Source organism: Antedon bifida, chromosome 3 (genome assembly GCF_963402885.1).
Source record: "Antedon bifida chromosome 3, ecAntBifi1.1, whole genome shotgun sequence".
Classification (NCBI taxonomy): Eukaryota; Metazoa; Echinodermata; class Crinoidea; order Comatulida; family Antedonidae; genus Antedon; species Antedon bifida.
This window is the reverse complement of record NC_136228.1, coordinates 3,036,159-3,058,766: the sequence shown is the minus strand read 5'-3', so window position 1 is coordinate 3,058,766 and position 22,608 is coordinate 3,036,159. Positions and strand designations below refer to the sequence as shown.

General features: G+C 32.2%; 2 protein-coding genes across 3 annotated transcripts; one reads left to right on the top strand and one right to left on the bottom strand.

Annotated features, from left to right (window-relative positions):
- Positions 1–67: 67 nt before the first annotated feature.
- Positions 68–10,818, bottom strand: LOC144837104 (WD repeat-containing protein 47-like). Of its 2 annotated transcripts, XM_078692105.1 has the most exons (10): positions 10,757–10,818; positions 7,054–8,310; positions 6,599–6,883; positions 4,711–5,157; positions 3,958–4,112; positions 3,481–3,650; positions 3,008–3,175; positions 2,545–2,682; positions 2,077–2,295; positions 68–1,571 (listed from the first exon to the last, which is right to left on the bottom strand). In XM_078692105.1, exons 2-10 carry the CDS (start codon positions 8,227–8,229, stop codon positions 1,426–1,428), a joined length of 2,904 nt encoding a protein of 967 aa, XP_078548231.1. In that variant the 5' UTR covers positions 8,230–8,310; positions 10,757–10,818; the 3' UTR covers positions 68–1,425. The 2 variants fall into 2 exon arrangements, with proteins under 2 accessions (XP_078548231.1, XP_078548232.1); XM_078692106.1 differs by lacking the exon at positions 4,711–5,157.
- Positions 10,819–11,069: 251 nt separating this feature from the next.
- LOC144837707 (syntaxin-6-like) lies at positions 11,070–22,300 on the top strand. The gene is made up of 7 exons (XM_078692932.1): positions 11,070–11,326; positions 11,838–12,007; positions 12,909–13,066; positions 13,263–13,373; positions 16,578–16,684; positions 17,746–17,840; positions 20,275–22,300. The coding sequence occupies exons 1-7, from the start codon at positions 11,292–11,294 to the stop codon at positions 20,349–20,351; spliced, it is 753 nt and encodes a 250-aa protein (XP_078549058.1). The 5' UTR covers positions 11,070–11,291; the 3' UTR covers positions 20,352–22,300.
- Positions 22,301–22,608: the final 308 nt, after the last annotated feature.

The window sequence follows — 22,608 nt, the reverse complement described above, 5'->3', positions numbered from 1 at the left end:
ATTATATTGATCAATGATATTTTTTTCACAAAAAAACATAACAAACTGAAGCAAATTCTTTAGTCTATTATTTTATTCAATGCAGTGATTTTATCTTAAGAAAAAAATAACTAAAAACCTACTCAAGCACACCCAACATAGCTCTATATAGCTATAAATAAATAACATTTTATCTTCTTTTAATATCTATTAACAATTTTGATTGATAACTTTCTCAATATCAACAGAAACTATATAGCATAAAATACTTGCAATATATACAAAACATTTTACAAGAGAACACATGTGTGTCTCTTAATATTGCACAAGTATGCGTCTTGCAGTACAAATTTATATCTTGTAATGCATTTTCGAGGGCGCATATCATTAACAGTGCCACTGGCATCTGTGGATACTCTCATAGTAGAGTACATCATCACGGACTTGAATACATGGGCAACAAAGATCAAATTGAAACATTTCTAGCATAAATACAGAAGGTGGGACATCCGAAGAGATATTACTATATCAATTTAAATTACTATAATGACCTTCTCATCAAAATTAATGTCTCTCATTGTTGTGCTATGTCAACATAATGTCAATGACGGCGAAATGTCCCCAATAATTGGGATAGCTATGCAAACAAGTAACAAGTATAATAGGTTACACACCCACAAAGAGTGGCCAAAAAACCCCTTTCTATAAAATCATAAGAAAATTAAAATAACATGTACGGTATGCTGTATGTATTAAATATTATGTATACATAACTTTACTACTGTATACTGTATACTGACTCTAGTACTAACATTTGTTAATGAATTATTCTCAAATTTTAAAAGTTCAACCATGAGCGCACAAGAATTATTGATTAATTATAGGCCAATAGTGACAATAGAGTACTACAGTGTTCTGGAGACACATTATATTACCAGTAGCAAAACAAAGAGAAAACTATTACTAACACTATACCCCTATGGAAAAAGCTTATAATTTTGAATGAAGGTGCTCAAACTACTGACAAATATTTGTATAGTTAAAAAAACAATGAATTACATATACAGTAAGATGCAGCATTGATAATGACAAAGCTTGCATCAGAAGAATTATAATAATACCATAATACCCAGAAGAAATGTAAAAGATATAAAAAGACTTTCATCATACAGTAACTCTTTGGCAGTAACATACTTCAACCTCATGGCCTTGCAGCAACACAAGCCCCACTGCATAACAATTATTATATAACTGTTTTAGTGCCAAGTTCCTTTTAAAACAATGGTTCCATTAAATAGAAGAAAAAAAATTGCATAAACCCTGTAATATAAAGAAATGATGAATGCAGCAGAATTGGGCCTAGGATGTTAGTTCGCATAGACAATTATTGAAAGATTCGATGAATACATTTCATTAGAATGTGTTGTTAGAATTCAGGAGGCATCCTTAAGAATTACAATGATTCCAGAGTGTGGCAGTTCTATCAGCGCTGGATGTTAAGAATGTAAATTGGTTTGGATGCCAGCGACACTGAATTATCTTGTCTTGATGGGTGGCTGCGACAGCACTTGGCAGTGGTTTAGTCAGGTCACCTATTGTAGAAAAATTGACATGTTGTAAGAACTTGGATAGGTCTTCTTGTGCAGTAAATCATAAGGAAATACAGCACATTAACATAGTGGTTAACATACAGTACTTGCCACCCCATCTTAGAATAGTTTATAAGCATACTGTAGTTTTAATTTGTCATGCTTTGTAAATGGGGAGTTAAATGTCTATTGGGTATGAGCTGAACAAATGTCATGTTAGATTTACACAAAAAAAAAAATCAAAGAAAATTGGAGGTTTAAATGCAGTAGAACTCTTATTAAGGGGACACCTTCAGGACCAACAAAGTGTTCCTTCAATAGATATGTCCCCTGAATAGGGGTTGGTCATAGTATTAAAACATATAATTCCCTTGGTTGATCCAAGAAAAAGTGCCCCTTTAATAGGGGTGTCACCTCAATAGGGGTGTCACCTGAATTGGCGTGTCCAAAAGAAGGGGATTCTACTGTAACATTAAATGATGTAATTAACCACATCCTCAAAACTTACCTTGTAAATCGCAAAGTACAACTTTACTATCATATGACCCGCTGAGAAGGTAGTATGCATTTGGAGAGAACCTTACAGTACGTATTTGATCAGTATGAGCTTGGTAGGTTTGAAGTACACGTCCACCACGTATGTCATACAACATTGTCGTGGCATTCTCTTGGCCAGATGCCAACAAACGGCCAGATGGATCAATGCAGACAGATGCGACAGAACTGCCTGTAATGATACATTATAAAAGTTTAGTGTTAAGCTCTGTTTACACTATCAAACTAGTCTGACAAAAAAAGTGTGATGTGCCCAAATATGTTAGTGATAAAAAGGAATAGCGGTGTTAAATGTTAATGTATTTATATAGCACATTCCACAAACAATATCAATGGGTTGAAGGGCCACATCTTGGTGACGCTATTTCGTCTGTCCACTGTATATTATTGGAAGTATTCATGATGTGTATACAGTACATACCCTGGCCTTTGTCTGATCCTGGACTACCAATAATGTTGATACATTTTGGCACCCGTAGATCCCAGAACCTCACTGTCTTGTCCTCAGAACCTGAAGCCAATAGATGGCCTGACCAGCCAAACAATGAGAGAACATGACCTGTGGAAAAACAATGAATATACAAATTAGTATTCAGCAGAGCTATAATTATTTTTCTATACATCCTTATGGCAGATTTTGGTCCTACTACAGTAGAATGTTGAAAATTGATCAGAATTCCCATCATGGATTCCCATTGTTGATAAATACAGTAGAATTCCTTTGGGAACCTCCATTAAAGAGGGGACACTTTCTTGTGAATTGAATGACCACTGGCCAATCTATATTCAGGGGACACTCTATTAAGAGGACACTTTCTTGGGTCCTAATGGTGTCAGTGTTTATGAAAGCATTGTAGTTTCTGTTAAATGATTGGTCTACCAACCTGTGTGACCACTAAGGGAATGCAGTGATCGACCTTTATTGCACTCTGTTACGTAAATACTACAGTTACCAGCTCCTCCACTCAGCAACACCGTTCCATGCGGACTATTCGGTTGGAATGTCAGATCACGAATCGTCCCATCATGCATTGATAACTCTGTATCAGGACCTAATTAACAATATATAAAAGAACAAAGCTTGTATATTTACAGTATCTATTTTACAAAACTGGTAATTGGATAAAAACTTCCAATATTAACAGCAAGCTCATGATTTGCGACGTTGGAACTTGGAAACCACTTAAACAGTGTCGATGAATAGTGATAAAGCATGTCCCAACCTCCCCATATGCGCACAATGAATTAACATGGCCCAACGTGTTCATAGGCCATTGCAAATTAGATGGTTAAAAAATAACTCTTAATACTACTACAGGTATACACAAAAAAATGAAAGGGAAAAAAAAAAAGGTACCTTCTGCATTACACTTTTCTGCATTAAACCGCAGTAATTTAATCAATTTATCGTTAGATCCTGTAGCGATGATGTCATCAGTGTGATTCCACGTTACACAGTAAATAGAGCCTTTGTGATGGCGGTTACGTTTGAATAATACTTCTGGTTGTCTCGGTGGCTGTGGTGACCTATGACACAATCAACATGTGATTATTAAATACCTAGTAGGGATGGTTATAGGAGCCTTCTGTATGTTGGGTTATGCAGTAGTATGCTTAGATAGGTTTTCCAGGGTATTATTGTAAAAATAGTGCCTCCAAAGAACAAACAAAATTGCATAAACAAAGTGTGATGTGCCCAAATATGGTAGTGATATGTCCAGATATGGTAGTGATATGACATCATCGTGTCCATATATACAGTAGGCATATCACATTTTTTTGTCACATAAAGTTTGATAGTGTAGACAGAGCTTTAGTGAAGATTATTACTTACGTTGAAATGTTAGATGGATAAGCGCACACACGCAGGGTTTTTGAGTTGGATCCGACGGCATACATGGATCCTGATGTGTTAAACGATATAGCACGTATAGCTTGAACATCTTCCAGCGTTGTCAGGGGGATGTACTCGGATTTATTGTTTGGAATCTGTCATTTAGAATTAGTCAATTAGCATTGTGTACATAATGTATTGTCAATAGTATTTGATAATAATCACTGTCCACTCCATCAAAATTTGATTTTCCATAAACCAAGGTCTCAAAATTTTCCTATAATTGAAATATATTTTGAAAACCATAGTTATACAATAGGTATACGTTTGTTCAATTATAGCAAAATATACATTTTGTCATAATTTACTTACAACATTAGCATGGATTAGCTGATAATCCTCCTGAGAAAGTGTTAAGACCAATGTGTGGTCACACTGTACTCTTCTTAATGTAATTACTAATGTATTTACTGTATGTCTTTATGCGCTTGACTGTTGCAATATATTCATCCCTGTTTACATTAAAGCAAAGCTACTACTTTGTGTTTCTGTATCACTGAGTGTGAGGTAACATAAAATTGAGCATGCTACACAGTAGACAAATATATTGTATTTTATAAATCTCTGTATACCAGTGTATATAGTATCATACAGTATGTTTGAGTAGCATGCTGACTGAACAACAATAAAAATATTATTACAATTTTCCAAGCATATAAAAAAATATAAGATTAATATATGGAGATCACTAACCACATCACTATGCATATCAACACCGCCACCAATTTCTACATGCAGTGGTTCCGAGTTTAGGTGAAGCATTTTAGGTGTGTCGCCACCGGCAACGTCTGTGTTTGTAGATTTTGAAAACCCCAGGGAAGGGTTTAAAGATAAAGTATTAAGTTTGCTTAATTGAGGAGTTTCCTTCCCCTGACTTATATACGTTAGGTTAACAATATTCCCTCCTTTCCCAATGATTTCCCCAACTGAGGTGTCTAGATTTTGCATCGGTGGTGGTGTGTGTTGAGGGCGGCCTGACTTGAGGAGAGGAATTGATGCTGGAGCTGTGGGTAGAACCGGTGATGCGTCAGGTTCTGGGGTTGCCATTTTATCCATCCTGTTACATTTAGGGGTACTGGAATTGAGACCAAGTGGGGTAATAGAATACGTTGCTGGATATGGAGGGGTAAGCGGGGGTTCCTAGAAAAAAGAAAATTTTACAAAACAATAAAGCATGCCACAATACTACACAAGCAAGCATAACTATTGGATTTTCTAACATTGGATATAAAGTGAAAAAAAATGTTTAAATGTGTAAAGTATAAGGTGCCAAATATGGTTGTTTGCAGCTGCCACTGCTTGGATAGCGATCTAAATTTACGATTAATTAAACAATAATAAATGGAACAAATAATCAGGTCAAAGTGCATTCAGTGAACCGCCGGTGCATAACATACCCTGCAGGAATTTTAAATTGTATAATTAAAACAATATGAAATCCCAAGAAATATACTGTTGATATTTTTGTGCATATTTAAGATTAAGACTACAAAAGTGCCATTGTGACATGATGGTAAAAGTCCTTGCTTATTATAATATGATGTATAATACTGAATGATAATAATGATGTATCAATGTTTGGCATAGGGTTCTTTGACCCCCATTATAGTGATTTTGAAATTGAAATCTATTATAATATCATTTAATCATCAATTCAAGGAGATATTAATACAGTTATTGATGATTTTAGTGGACATTGAATTGGGATGGCATTGTGAAATGCAAAGTATATTTAAAGCTAAACAAACCTACTAAAATTAATTATTCATTCAAGAAGGGCCATTCTGGCTATTGATCATTGGTGTAGATATTAAATGGACCATAGGTAATGGAACATCTGCCTGTCCCAACAATCTCAAGGGCATTATAACTTGTTTTATATAAAAGAAATAATTCATGTGCAAAATTTCTTAAGAACAAAATGCATCTGCTTTAATTAACCCAATAAATTAATAAACCTTATTATAAGATGTCCAGAAGGCAATCGTTTGAATCTTATACAATTATAATTCATGTACCTCAAAGGAGAAAGTGATACAGCGTTTTTGATAGAGTAAATATTAAGCATGTGTCCTGAGATTAATAATCAATAATTAGACTCTTTGCCAGGTGACATTCTGTCTATAACAGATTTCATGTGCAAAATGTAGTCAATTGACAAAATATTTTCATTGAAGGTGTCTGGATGTGAAAACTAGCATTAATTACACTATGTGTTTATAGTAATTTTCCATATGTGTAATGTTTATATTATAAGCTTTCCAACAAAGCTTCTGAAATTATATATTTGAGCAGTAATTTTTGTTTACACCCTAAAGAATAACAAACCACAATAATGAGTAAATATATTGTGATAATACTGTATACAGTAATTAACATCTGAATTAACATATCGTACAAATATATCAAAATAGTGGACAGCTTTTGTATAAGTTACTAGAGGTATCATGGATAAACTAGAATTAGTGACATATTAAATACTTAGTCACATGTAAAAATATTGACCAAAAAAAAACATGTGGAATTAAAATATCAATTACAGAAAGTGGTAAATAATAATAATTAAAATAGTAAAGCCTACTTGATTTGACACAGGTGTCATATTTTTGTTTATCCTATTATTCGCAACAATTCCTGTAGAGGGTGGCCTTGAATCTGTTGACTGGTATGGTGTGGACGTTCCATGTTGTGGTCCCTCGATGACAGAGGCAGAGCCGATAGCGCTGCTTTGGTCCAGTAATTCTCGTTGTAGAGCCTCGCGTCGTCTTTCTTGCGCTTCCATTTGTTGTCGCAACTGTTCTCGCTGCATTTGGTGTTCCTGATACATGTTATGCATGGAATTTGCAACAGGATCTGCTACAATTGGCTAACATTAACAAAATTCATTTTCAATTTAATTTTAAGACATTAAAAAGACATTGTGTAGATCGATTGTACTTTCAGGTTCTCAAATGAGGAATCATTAATCATATTTTGAGCTTTTGTTTGTATGTACAATCTTTTGGATCATATTTAAGAATTTCAACTATTCCTTACCTGTGGGGTTTGCCTCAATATTGGAGACGCTCTGTTACTAATCCTAGTAGAATCAGGAGGACTTCTCTCGACAGTCTCAGTAACCTTCGGAAGCGGTGTTGGCTTACTTGCACTTCCACCACCCATATGGAAATTACTGAAGGAATGGGACAATGGATTGCCGTTTAAAGAACCGCGCAACTCCTCTTCACGGCGTGCTTGTGATATTAGAGCTTCCATAGACGGTGTAAGAGATTGCGAAAGCCGTTGAGGTCCTGCCGACCAAGGTCTACCGCGGTAGAGCGTTGGTGTGGAAGGAGACGGAGATGAGCCTCTTCTTATCGGGGTGGGTGTCATCGGTGTAAGGATTTGCTCTGACCAAGAAGTCTTGGGTTTTAAAAGTTTGTCGCATTCGATTTCTAAACTGCGTTGTTCAAATGGACAACCGAAGGTTTCCTTTGGAATACTTTGAAGCCATGACAACAAACTAAGATCTGCATCATCGCAGCTGGTTCCATTCAGAAGGTTATCAAATGTCTGTGATATGCCTTTCACATTCCTTGATGTAGCTTTCTGTTGGCAGAAATCAACACACGCTTCAAATAAAAGTCCTTTCATCAGAAGTTGACACAAACGATCTGAACTACATTTAAAATCACCTTCAACAGAGTGTTTATCAACAGGTAAGAATTTACTGACCAGTGGACAGACATCATTAAAACACTGCATCCGTGCGATACTTGGACTCCAGTTTTTAAAATCCACATGATCTGCCAACCTTGGTATCGTCAATAAAAGACAAAGGTTATTGTAATCTTCCTTCGATGGGCAGTAAGGTTCCAACTCTTTCAAACAACTTGCAACTTCTTCAGCCGAGAGCTCCATTTGGTTTTGAAAATCTTCACTTTGCATACACAGCATTTCTAAGTATTTATGCTTTAATATTTTGTAACGGAAGACGTTTTCTTCAAAGGTAGGGATGCCTTCTAACGGCTGGATGAATTCCAGGACATCATCCCACTGACCATCTAAGATCAGATGACGCAAGAACAATACATCATCTGAAAATAGTCCGTTCACAACACCGCTTTCTTTCTCAACTGTTCTCATGGACATCAGCAGTTCTCTGGAACTCAGGAAGTCCAGAACGAGTTTAAGAATGTCAGACTCCTTGATGGCAATCTTAGTGAAAACCATTTTGTCTGGAGATGTGGTCAAACCAACTGGATACAGTAGTTAAAATTCAAATAGTGTTTACTCAATCCACTGAAACGGCATCTGAAAGAAAAAAAACAATCATTTATATTGATTTTGGAAGATAATAAAAAAACACCCCCAATTATTTAGATTGATTTTGCAAGAAAACATAATATGGTTATTTTATTTTAAATCTATAGTGATTCAGTAGACTTTAATAATATGGTATTAGACAGTGCACAAATGTTAATGAAAATTTCTGATTTACATTACATATAGCAACTACTTCAGTAAATACTGTAATGGATGCCTTAATAAATAATAGATATTTAGATCATGTACAATACTTACTTTAACATAGACTAGACTACTGTAGTACAATTATATCAGATTAAAAACACTAAGAAACTGTACAGCATGTAAAGTATCTGATCCAAATGGCATGCATTAAAGTTTCTGAACATGTACCAAATACAAAATCGCAGTGTGAATATTTTATGGTATAAATTATGAAATTATTTTATGAATCTATGTAACATATTATTTATGACTGAGTAAAGGTTTGGTAACAGCTTTAGTCTCATAATGCTTGTTCATGCATGCAACTTTTACAGTTAATATTTTACAGAACATTGCATTTTGTTAAAAGTTCAAAGGTTAAATAAAAATTTGTCTAGTGTTAAAATATATATATGAAGACCATTTTTACCACCATGTAACATGGTGGTAAAAACAATTTTTTGGTGGGACTATCCCAGTTTGAACATTGTTAAAAATGGGATAGTCCCACCAAAAAATTGTTGAGATTTATTTTTGAAGGGTCACAAACTCAATTCATTTCAAGATCACATTTATTCGGTAAAGAAAAAAAAATTAAATAGAAAAATAAAAAATATTTTCAATATAAAATTTAATGACAAAAAGAGAGATCGACGTTTCGGTACCATCATAGAACCATTTTCAAGATCAAGTGAATACAAAACAATAATAATTATGTGCACTAAGCACCAAAGTTGGTGACAGGAAATGCTAATTGAGGGCTAATTAAGTAATTAGCTCCTCCTACTGAGTTAGATAAACAATTTAGCTTTGATGGAATCCGATTGTTTATTGAGTGTAGGTTTTATCTCTTTGATCCACAACATCTCCTTAATTAGGCAATCAAACTTATTGTTACATTTAGATAAGACTCTAAAGTATTCAGAGATATCACCAGTTATGCCATGTTGTTTTAGGTGATCGCCTATAATACTTTTGTTATGTTCATTAATGCGTTTGTAAAGGTGTCGGCAAGTGTAACCGACATAGTTTGTATCACACAAACCACATTGAAATTTGTACACAACGCATTGTGAATTAATGATTCTGGGTTTCATTTCTTTAGGTTTTAAGGTGTCACCTATCTTACGACTAGTAAATACTGGTAAAATATCATTTTCAATCTTCGCACTAAGTTGTTTAAGTTGTTTAGTAACCGTGTTACAACAAGTTTGATCCTTGTACGGTAGTACAATCCTAATAGGCTGGGGAGATTCATCAGTTAGCATATCTTCATTAGTATTACTAGGAGTCACACAAGTATTAATGGATTGGTTGAAAGCCTTAACAATATTACTAATAAGATCTAAAGGATAATTCAACTTTTGAAAAATCTTTGTTACATTATCAACCTCTGATAGGAAAATGTCATGCGTAGATGACAATTTGTAGGCCCTATTAAGCATTGTGTGAATTAGATTACGTTTATGTTTGATATCCACATGGCTATCATAATGTAATAATAAGCCTTTATTAGTGGATTTCTTATATACTTTGGTTTCAAGAGATATATCGTTTTTTGAGATAGTCATACCTAAAAAATTTATTGAGTTATCTCTAGCAAAAGAAGATGATAGCAAAACACAGTGTGTATATAAGCATGCAGCAACAATGTTAACATGTTTTGATCGCGGTGCAGTTTTGCTTTGCTTATCACCTTTTTCCCATTGGATTTTTTTAGACCATCAAAACAATTTTTTTTAAATCATACAGTGATGCAAGCTAATCTTGTATGAACATTTTACAGTCAAACTAAAAATGATATAATAACACTTTTTAAGGAACTTGTTTGTCATCGATCAACAAAACAAAAAAGATTGTGAAAAACTTTTTATTTATAAATAAATTAAATTTAGCTAGGCCTAAATATAATTTATTTATAAATTATTATTTATGTTCATTTAGTTTACAGGTTAGATCTAGAAATAGTGGTCCTACTTAAGCCTAGTGCAACATGATTAGGCTTAGGCACGATAGTCTAGGAGCAACCGACAGCTAGCTGGAGGAGAGGGACACCACCCATCGCCGCCCTCTCTAATATTAAAAAATAGGCTGCGCCTAGGCTAGGCCTCGCCTGCTTAAAACATGACATGATTTGCTAGCCTAACTACGCTAAGTAGATTTCTAGCAATATATAGAGGCGTAGGCTAGCATAACAACAGAACTGCACTGGTAAAAAAAACCAAAATAATACAATAAACTAATTTACCTTTACATTTTAAAGCAGATGTTTAGTACGGATTTTTCCGTTCAATTCAATTTCAATTTTTGAGTCATCAAAATTTAACCTTTGACATTGTGCTGCGTGTTAAAACAAGATTATAAAAAATGATCCGATATAAAAGATTGGAATTAATAGCCAAAATTCTTAATAATAATACATAAAAAGAAAGGTTTAATTAATTTTTTTAAACTTTTTTTTAAATAAAAGTACAACCATCAAATATGAAATAATAATTGTCTATACAACAAAATATCTATTCATTTTTTTAAAGGCCATCAAAAAGTGGGAGGGCAATTTTCACGCCGCCCACCACTCTTTTCTTCTCGGCGGATCATACGTCAACTAATGAGCAAACAGACTTTCGTTTCTTTGTTTTCGTCTGTTATTACTCGCCGGATTTCCCTGTATTTTTTCATGTTTCCTTAAATATGACATGAGCTAATGGTTTGTAAATATTAGGACACCTTGTTCACGGTTTTTGATTCATTTACACAAGTTGTTTTAGTGGATTTTATCAGTCATGTCGGTTGAAGACCCATTCTTTGTTGTCAAAGAGTAAGTAATTCGTCTCAGCTTTCAATCAATCTCTTGTCACTTGAGCTAGGCTGTTAGCTAGGCCTCGATATCATACAGTAAGAAGAGATTATCCCGGCCCTCTGTTCACTCATACTTGGTGATCTTGAGCAAGGCCTAGTGTAGTCTTTTAGGATATTTATTAATAAATGACACTCACTAGCAAGGCCTAAAACCTAGGCCTACTAGGCCAGGCCTAGACTTAAAAACTAATAACATTTAATGAAAAACACTGGCATATTTCCTGGCTAGTATAATGAATGAATCAGAATAATACAGTAGGCTTATTTTTTTTAAATGATGTTTTTGTTTCCTTTTTTACACATATTTGCTAATTTAAAAGGAATTGAGGAAGGAAAAGGCCAATGATTTTTGAGCATTTTTAGATTTTCAATTCTTTTGAGAAAACTTACTTAAGTTTTAAGAGAACTTTATTGAAGGTTGTCAATCAATGAAATGAGAAAACAAATGTTAGTGTTGATTTTTCTTACAGAGAAGTTGAAAAAGCAGTAAACAATTCAGAAACACTTTATCAGAGATGGTCAGAAGTTTTAGAAGATCCCGAATCTGTTAGTAAGGAGGAATATGATTGGACAACAAATGAGTTGAGGAATAGTCTACGTAGTATAGAATGGGACTTAGAAGATCTTGAAGAAACAATTGATATCCTTGATTAATACTGACACTGATGTTTGGTGGTTAACATGCTTGTTTACTGTAACAATCCAAGAGTCCTTGGTTCGAATCTTGGCCCTCTCATAGACTCCTACTTAAGCGAAACCTCATATGAGACTTGGTTTACACAAAGCATGGGTTTCCCAACCTAAAAGTGATTTGAATTATTGTTGGATGGTGTCTAAAAATAAAAAAAATATATATTTGGATTTTGCTTTCTATTAATTTATTAAAATAAAGCTAATTAGAAAAATTAGATACCAACCTAAAAATTAACATTAATAATAATATCACCTAACTAAAATTATTGTTTCAATTCCATCCAATCAAAGAAGAGTACCTGTACATGTTTTGATATAATCCTGCCTGTAAGAATTCTCAGAAATTGCCTTGTGTGGTTTTTTCATTGTTAACATTTTTATGAATGTTTTTATTTAATTGAAAAAAAAGTGATATTGAATAGCTTTTATTTCTATTAATCAGTAATCATGAGATCTGTTTATAAACTTGAGTTAAGTGCTCCCATCTGGCTAACCATTAAATTACACGTCACTAAATCACCTTGCTTTTACATTTATATTGTTCATTATTTGGTTCATAGGATTCGGAACTATTGGGGTCAAGCAGGTCATGTGTCACTTTGTCTACTGTATAAATAGTATTTGATTAGTAAAGAATTTAAATTCACTTATAATTTAGTAAATATCCACCGCATAAATTGTGTTGAAAATGTGTGTATTTAAAAATATAACTCTATAATGTTACAATGATTTACATTATATTACATACAGGTAAACAGTAGGTTCTGTCATGGAGGTACAATATCCTCCATGGTATTGTATACAGTAAAAAAATAATGTTTAAATTTCTTTAACATTATTTGTTTTACGAATTGTGGAGGCAAACCCACGCAAGTTTAAAATTGACAGTTTAGACCTTGATGAACGGCGGTTATTTGTTGAGAATACAAAGAAACGTGTAAAAGAGATGAAAGAACACATGTCCAGTGCGAAGACCAAATCAAAAGAGGAAAGCAGAGGAAGACAGGTATGAAAATTGTATTGCAAAGTTTTTACTAAAATTTACGTAAACAGTAGCATAGACTTTTGATACACTTCAAAGCACTGTCACCAGTCACATTTTAAACATTGTAATTTTTGTTAATCTCAGATTTACTGTATCTAGTCTAAACTGCATATTTCTGTATATTATAATTTAATGAACTTATATTTATATCTTTCAGTTTTTAATGAATAATGGGCCAAGCAAAGGATTAGGAAAGTACTCGCGATTAGACAATGAAATCGAAAACTCAAATCAAAATTTTATTGAAAATTCCAGGCAGCAACAAGAGGTAAGAATAATATGATTGATTGATGATATGAAATTCCTTCTATCTTAAGTATTACTATACTCTCTTTGATGTACAGTAAGATGAAGATTGTTCCAAAATCATTTTATGTTCTGCTTCTGAGATAAGAAAAAATGCACAGGTATAGACTAGTATTATTTATGGATATCTATTGATAACACTATTCCTACTACTGTACAGTAATACTCAACAATTAATATAGACACTGACAGACTGTTTTTATTATTGTTGTGGCACTGTCCTTGACTTTCTATCAAGTACTTCTTGAATCCTATGTGTATACAAAGTTGTATAAAGATTAAAGAGATATCAAAATATAAGCCTCTTGAAATTTTCCCACATATGATACAATGTGTGCATTTATTTAACTCTGTAAGTGTAATATTTTTAATTTTTTATTTCAAAAACAATTTTGTTAACACGGTATTGTACACAATGAGAATATATTCCAATTGTTATGTGTACAGTATGATCCAGATAGAAACCTGATCAGCCAGTGGGTTTCCATGTATACTGTACAGGGACTGTACATATCCATTTTATTTTTACAAGTACTGACTTCCATAAACCCACCAAATTATTTTTCTCTTTCTGACTGCTTTTTAAGTTCGCACACTGTTGAAAAACACAAATATGTAGGTATTACTAAGTCCATTTTGTTGTTATCAAAATTCTGTCTTAAAAAATGGCAATTATCAGCAGCACATATGTTATTAATATCCATAAGGTAATTTAGTATTGGGAACAAGGTCAACATTATGACAGATGTAGTGACCCTTTCCCTACCACTGTGAAGTCTTTAGCTCAAATAACAAAATGTTCAGTATTTATACACTACAGCTTAAATTTTCCTGTTTCCAAGTTTCAATTATTTTGCTAACTTTAATTTCTACTTTTCATAAATTGGTTGTCTATGATTCTTTTACCGTATTGTAATCAAGCATTTTATTTTTCACAAAATTATAATCGGAAACAATTTGGCATTCAAATTCCAAACATTTTGATTAAACTACAGTAACTCTGAAATAAGTTACTCAAAACAACTTTATTCATAATATTAATATGTTTATTTATAAAAATACAAGTACAGTAAATATATTAAGTGTTAAAATAATTTATATATAATTGATGTACAGTAAGCAAGCAATATATTAGAATTAAATGATTAAAAATTAAATCTGGTTGAATAAATTATATAGTTGAAATACTGTTATTTGGTTACTGTAGTAGTACAGGAAATATAGAAACATTCCTCCATAGTACAGTATATTCAATAATTAATGAAGTTGTTATGTCAAAATTATGTAAAGCTCTTTATCTTATAAACATTTTTTTATAAACTTAACATTAAATCAGTTTATCAATATTCTTACCCACTGTTGGCGACTTGATGAACTGTGTATTCTATGAATACAGTGGGTAATAAAATGTACAATACTAGACAACCTACTTTCATTGGCCATTTAAAACCTTTTATTGAAAAGAATATGAATGAGTCATTTCTTAATTCATTCAGTCTATTATTACCATTGTTGTATATAGAACTGTGGATTAAAGACGCCGTATTTAAAGCTCTGTCTACACTATGATGTACCCAAATATGGTAGTGATATGCCCAAATTGGTAGTGATATGACATCATCATGTCCATATTTGGCACATCACATTTTTTTTGTCACACAAAGTTTGATAGTGTAGACAGCGCTCAAAAATGTTTTCCCATCATTTCATCTGATAATTGAGATGATCTGCTGTATGGTATAGTCAGAGAGATACTGTATTATTATTAAGTTCAATACAGTATGCTGTGCAACATCACAGCATATGGTAATAATCAAATAATGTAATTGCATGCATTGAGAGTATAAATTGAACAAAACCAATATTACTGTATATATATATTGTGTGGTAAGTTTACATAATTCACAATAGAATATAAAATATTTGTAAAGAGAGATACACTATTCTAAACTGCTTGTAATGTAAGTGCTAAAAATAAAGATAATTAATATCAATTAATAAGTAGATCCAGCAGGAAGCGTTGGCGTCACATCCTTTGCCAGTTGACAGCTAAAATGACATTAACTACATTTTGATACATTACTATTTATAACAACAGGATATTAATACAGTCAACTCTCCCAAAACCAGACACCTTTGGGCTGGCTAAATATGTCTGGTTTTCCAGAAAGTCTGGTATTCGGAATGTGTTTAATTGTAAAAAAAAATTAGGACCCTTTGATCATCAAGAAAAGTCTGGTATTAGGAGGGTTTCTCGTTTTCAGAGTCTGGTAATGGGAGAGTCGTCTATTATATGTTAGCATTCCCCCTGTTTACAAAATCCTGGATCGGCCCCTAAATTTAAATTGGTAATGAAATCTGCATGTTTTAACCCAACCAAGACTTTAGAACAATTCTGCTTGAAATTCAGGTCCATAATGAGGCTTTCAAATAATGTTACCGATTGGTTAGCTGCAATTCCACATGAAACATTTTACAAGATGGGATCATAGTTCAGAGAAACAACAAGTGACAGAAATTGTAAAAAATGTTTTCCTAAAACTAAAATTAATTGTACAGTAACCAAGCTATTATCTAAAATAAATTAGTTTTTCTTTTCTAGTTTTCTCAAAGAAACTACTGTATATTGTTAACCATAATAACAGGATGTATGAAGTTTTAAGATTTTGCAATGTTTTTATTCTTTGTATGATGACCTTTTATGTATTGCTGGCTATTGTTTGCATTGTATCGGTATGTCCACATAAGATAAGCTATGAAATAATTATATAAGGTAGAGTAATTATATTGTCATTCACAATTATGTACTGTATACTTTACTGTACTGTATGATAACAAAAAACAACCTAAAAAATGTAAAATAAAGTTTTGAACTTAATTTCCCAGCTTTTGCATTGCACCTTGGATCCTCTTATGCGTTTATGTGCATTTTTATAGACTTGTTGTGGTACAGTATGTCGAATGTCAAACTTGAGTTAAAAGTTCTAATGACCTTGGCAATGACCTTGGCACAGTACAAAGTCAAATTGGTCATGTTGTGAACATAAATTATGTTTTTATGATTTGTCAAATTCCAATTGTAATATAATCCTATGTCTTGTTTTTCATTTTCATAAATTATTTGTTGTCAATATTATATACATTTTATTTATATTTTATTTTTCAGTTAATTATGGAATCCCAAAATGATCAGCTTGAGCAAGTTGTAGATAGTGTTGGTGTATTACGTCATATGGGACAAGCAATAGGCACAGAACTAGATGAACAAGCAGTGTAAGTAGCCTACTGATGAGGCCAATTATGTCTCCGTTTAAAATGTCCTGCAATAAGCTGTCTACACTATCAAACCAAGAAAAGTGTGGTGTGCCCAAATATGGTAGTGATATACCCAAATATGGTAGTGATATGACATCATCATGTCCATATATGGACTCATCACATTTGTTTGTCACATAACGTTTGATAGTGTAGACAGAGCTTTAGCCACTCTTATGATTGGAAGTACTGTAGGATGTAGGGTCTTTCATCCTGGCATAAAATATGTACAGTACCACCATGGATCTACAGTATTTATTTATTTCAACAATATTTTTTGATTTAACTGATTATTAAGGACAGAACAATACAGTTTGACAAGACAATGTAACTGTAGGGAACAATTAAATACTGTAAAATTAAAATAATACAATCATCTCCTTTTAGTATAAAAAAGGGAAGAATAACCATGCCTGGGTTATTATACAATGCACTAATTAGTCCATGGATAACATTTTCAGCCCATTCTTAAATTTAAGCCCATCCTCAGATTTAAGCCCAGATAAATGGATAACTTAAAATTAAGCCCATCCAAACTAACTTTCCTTTTTATGCTATTATTATAATATAACTTTAAATATTGCAAGAGAACGCCATATTGCTGTTTTCATAATACTGTACACTATTAGTAAAGCTTCTCATTAAATTGCTATGCTGTCTAACTCACACAGGTTATTAAAGTTCAGTGATCATTTCCTGTTTTTTCAGGCTCAATAGTCTACCCACAACCATGCTATGCTAATCATTCATAGTCCCATTGTTATTTTACATTCAATTCAGTTTGTTTAGCCTAACCACTCCTTCATGACAGTTTCCATTACTTTATTATGATATTTTTTGTTTAATATAAAAGCTTAATCATATTTTCTACTGTTTTTTTAAATAAAATTTACTCCTTCATTGATTTAAAAACACATATTTATTTCTCATTCTGTAATTATTATAATAATGATTATAATTATTTCAACAATTGAAACAAAATATGAAAAAAATTAATTTCAAATCATTGATCTTTATAGTATGTTGGATGACTTTTCTGCTGAATTAGAAAACACAGATTCCAAGCTTGACTCAGTTATGAAAAAGATGGCGAAGGTTACTAGAATGTCAAATGGTAAGTATCCATTCCATCTTGCAGGTATATCATCCTTGATTACAGAAATCAATCATACGGTTTAAGAAACTGTACACCTCTTATCATGTGTCTAATGAAACTATTATCTTGTCTGTTTTTTTTAATCAATTAATCATGATATCCAATAAAAAAAACAGCCATTCTACTGTCCTCATAATAATGTTCAAAAAATAATTTACCTGTATTTCAAGTTTTATTATATAAATAATACAATATTAGATATTCAATTCAACTTTATTTATTCATGGAGGACCAGATCAACTTGTTGTTCTTTCCTGGGGCTGTGCATATACAATACAATTTTAACAATCATTAAATATTTACAGTGTAATGTTATATAAAAAAAAAATGTTCAGCTTTTGTTAATAATACTGTACATTAAATTGTTAAAAGTGTGGCAGAAACATTCTTTAAAAAACATTTAGCATTACTATAGGCCTACTGTAACATTATATGTGTGTTTTGGGATTTGAAGTGGCATTTTGTATTGTTATGAGCATACCTTCAAGTGAAAAAAAACCAGTCTATAACCTGTCCTTTAGTTCTACAGGATGGGTTGCAGACCATCAATTATTATACTCCAACAATCTGATGACATTTCATGTTACACAACATCTTCATTATCAACATTCATTAGTGTTTTCAGCCTTAGTAAGGCACATTGTTTAGTTTGGTAATTAGATGAGCTGTCCAGCATAATCAACTCTAATATCTTTTGACATTACATGTTTTGTAACATGTTTAATGTTTAAGTCTAAATAACCTTACAGTAGCAAGGAACATATTGTTTAGTTTGTTAATTAGGTGGACTGAGTCCAGCATAATCAAATCTAATGTCTTCTAACACTACATGTTTTTCAACATGTTATCAGAGCATACATTTAAGTCTTTACAACCATACAGTTAGCAAGGCACATGGTTTAGTTTGTTAATTAGGTAGACCATAGAGATATTGTTCTCCATAATATCTTTATGGGTAGACCGAGTCCAGAATAATCAGATTTAATATCTTCTATTAATAACCTTACAGTAGCAAGACATATTGTTTAGTTTGTTAATTAGGTGGACTGAGTCCAGCATAATCAAATCTAATATAGTCTGACATCTTACATTACATATTTTTCGACATGTTATCAATGCATTAATCAGAATGTTGTTATACAGCCTACTGTACCATTTAGCTCATTAATTACTGTCATTCAGGGTTGTTGATGCTCATTAAGAGACATGACAATAGCCAGTTAATTAGAAACGCTATACTTAAAGTTCATTGGTAATTTTGAACTCATTGTTACAACTGAAAAACATATTGTCTTTTTAATGACGTTCTAAACTGTAAATATTATATCATGGTATTTAAAATACAGTAGAATCCTTCTTTGAGACATCCCTATTAAGGGGACACTTCTCTGTGAAATGAATAAATGGCAATGTATTTTTTAACACTACAGGCAACTTCCATTCAGGGGACAGTCCTATTAAAGGGACTACCTACAATTATATTACCAGTATTGTGATGTGGTAGACTGATACAGTTATGATTTTAATATCTTTATTTTTGTTGTTATATTTTATAATATTATAACTCCAAGTTAGACAACAAATACAATGCATGTTCTAATAATAATATTTTAATCTCTCTTACCAATTCTCATGATGATAGTTGTATCATAATTCAAAATATGATATTAATATTTTTATATCAGTTTCAGCATAATCTAATGACGTTATAATAACAATGATTTTTAGAATTTGTAATATAAATATTTTTGTTTTGTTTTAAACTTTTGTTTTTAAACACAATTTAAATCTTCCTATATAAAATGTTAACACATGAAATCATATGCCAAAATATGTTATTAATAGTAATAATATCAGTAGCATAATGTAATGACGTTATAAACAATTATTGTTTATATTGTAATAGTATTTGAATTATTTTTGGTTTCGGGTGTATCTACATTTAGCAATTATTGCTACAATTTCTAACAGTGTGTATCACTATCAGAAACTTTAACAAATTGTATTTTAATAGTGACATTAAGAAGTCATTATAAAGTCAGTACATTGCAGTATTCAGTACATAAAAATGTAACACATAAAAAATGAAACCAATATGCCATGTTTTTTTCTAGCAGAGATAAAACACAACCAAACTTTTAAGAGGGATGCCTATCACCAACAAATTAGTTCTGCTAGTTGATTATAAAATATGTTTTACATTTGACATTTTTTTGTATGACTATTGGTATTGGTTTTAATTTGTTCACCTCCCTACTGTGGTACAATACAGTACTCCTAGAATTCCTATTACATTCTCAATTAGTTGAATTTATACTTTATTACTTTCCAAGATATAACATCAAAACAATTGTATTTTCTTTTTAAAATTCAAATTCTTTTTTTTTTGTAGATCGACGACAATGGATGGCAATTTTTACGTTACTTATCGTCATGGTTGTAGTCATCATACTATTCTTCGTTCCATGAGAGAGCAGATATTCTATTTATTGAACTGTAACATTGGGCATTTGTACAGCATGGGTTGTCACTGTGTCTTCCATAAACTTTCAATATAACAGGAAGGCTGTGAAAATGATGAAAATCCTGTGTTTGTTTGATTAACACAGCACTGGCCTATGACCTGACCTGGGATGTCCTGTCGTGAATAAACCTTTTTATTTTCTCATGGAAAATTATCATTTTTTGATTTGTTCCTTGTGAATATTGTGCTGTTAGATATGTAATGTAATTTCTGTTTCTAAATATTGCAGATCTTTGCAAGATTGTTGCTGATAGGTACAGTACACACTGAAATAGACTTATTGTGTTGTGTACAATAAAGGATAAGCATTTTAAAAAGAATTCATGTTTGTAATATAAATTCTTCAATTCTGTTTTTTGTCACAAAAAATAAATAATACAGTGTATATAAATGAATAGACAATAATGTGTACAATGCACAAATAGAACAAGTCAATCTTATATTGTGAGGTGGAGTCTGATAAAGGCTGATGACACCAAGGAGTCTGAATAGACCCAGTGGGTCCTGTTGGTAGCGAATTGTTACAAATTTGCTGTTATTTAGTTAAGGGTCTCTCACACACCTTCAAATTGAATGTCAATGTTTCGTTTTCACGATTCTCCACGCAGCTTTTAAATTTGATTTTCCTGCGCCAGACCGGAACCGTGCCAGAACAGACCCTTTAATCAATTTTAATTTTTGTTTAAATATTTTTCATTAATTTACTTGTACTATAAATTATACTTTAGCTAGAGACTGAGAGTAAGGTACTAGTCTTGCATTTTAAAATTAAAAAAAACAATTAGATCTTGTAATTAAATGATATTCCAACCAATTGTATTACATCCCTTTTAAGAGAATAATAAAGTATTTAAAAATTGTCTTTACAAATATCATAACAATGGTTATTGTTGCCTTATTTTGTCTTTAATAGTTTGTTTGTATTTTATTGAACATATGATGTTATAATCCAAGATCAGTGCTTACATACATGTATTCAGATTTCTCTAATGCATAGTATTAAAACCCATATTGGTGTTTGTAATTTTGCTGTTATTTTAATTAGTATATTATTTTGACGACGTTGATTTTAAATCTTGGTAATAATGTATTGTTGGTACAGACAGAATTGGGAAGCACACACAGTATAGAAGCATGTGCTGTATTCTAAGTATTGGCGACATATACAAAGATATATTCTTTGTTGCACTTCTAGCCAGACACAATCTAAAATTTACTTATATCTAGTTAACATTTACATGTTAATTATTTACCTAATTAATGCTCAAGTTAAACAAGCCCTTTTGGAATGATACGGTATGTAATAAGCAGAGCTCTCAGTTATTTTAATGGTAAACTTTTAAACATGAACGTAGGGTATTATGTTGTATGTAATTGTATATAATTCCACCACCTTGAAACCAGGTATAAATTCAATGGTAAAACAATATTACCACAGTAAATAAAATACCAGTCTACTAAACAAACTACAGGAATGTTCAGAGAGTTCTGTGCTTATAAGATAACATAAACACTGTATTATATTCAACATTGAGTCCAGTCAACCTGGTGTTTTGCATACAGGTGCCACAATTATGTACCAGGTGGCTTTGTAAAAAATTACGCAGGTGGTAAATGACATTACAGGTGGTTGAGCATCACACACTGTTCTTAAAGTACTGTACACTTTCTGTTAGCAGTGTTGTTGAAACTGTACAGAATAGTGTCAGGTCGTTTACCTTTTATAAAATAATATACTAAGAAAAGAAATAACATTGTACAGATAATTGAATGGTTAACAGCACTAATTTATAGATACATAATGTATTACGTAGTACTTGATATGGGAGCAGAATTCATGTAAACTGTATCCTAATATTGTAATAATATATAAAATGTCTTTTACAAAACCATGTGTCTGTGTTTTATTGGTTCTATATAAAAATGGTCTTGAATGCTGTAACTGATCGGCTGTGGTTGGTAAAAATATATTGGCATCAAAATGATGGTTTAAAATATGAACTTCATGTGTTACTGTATGCAAGGGAAATTGAAATATCAAATGTACTACAGAACCTTTGGGACACCCTCATATTAAGGAGACACCCTCATATTAAGGGGACACCCTCGTATAAAGGGGACACCCTCGTATTAAGGAGACACCCTCATATTAAGGAGACACCCTCATATTAAGGGGACACCCTCGTATAAAGGGGACACCCT

Coding starts and splice junctions, on each gene's coding strand:
- LOC144837104 (XM_078692105.1), bottom strand. CDS start 8,229: ATGGTTTTCACTAAGATTGCCATCAAGGAGTCTGACATTCTTAAACTC. Junction 4,113..4,710: donor TTGATATGCATAGTGATGTG/GTTAGTGATCTC, acceptor TCTAAATGACAG/ATTCCAAACAATAAATCCGA. Junction 3,651..3,957: donor TATCCATCTAACATTTCAAC/GTAAGTAATAAT, acceptor ATTGTGTCATAG/GTCACCACAGCCACCGAGAC.
- LOC144837707 (XM_078692932.1), top strand. CDS start 11,292: ATGTCGGTTGAAGACCCATTCTTTGTTGTCAAAGA. Junction 11,327..11,837: donor CCATTCTTTGTTGTCAAAGA/GTAAGTAATTCG, acceptor TTTTTCTTACAG/AGAAGTTGAAAAAGCAGTAA. Junction 16,685..17,745: donor GAACTAGATGAACAAGCAGT/GTAAGTAGCCTA, acceptor TGATCTTTATAG/TATGTTGGATGACTTTTCTG.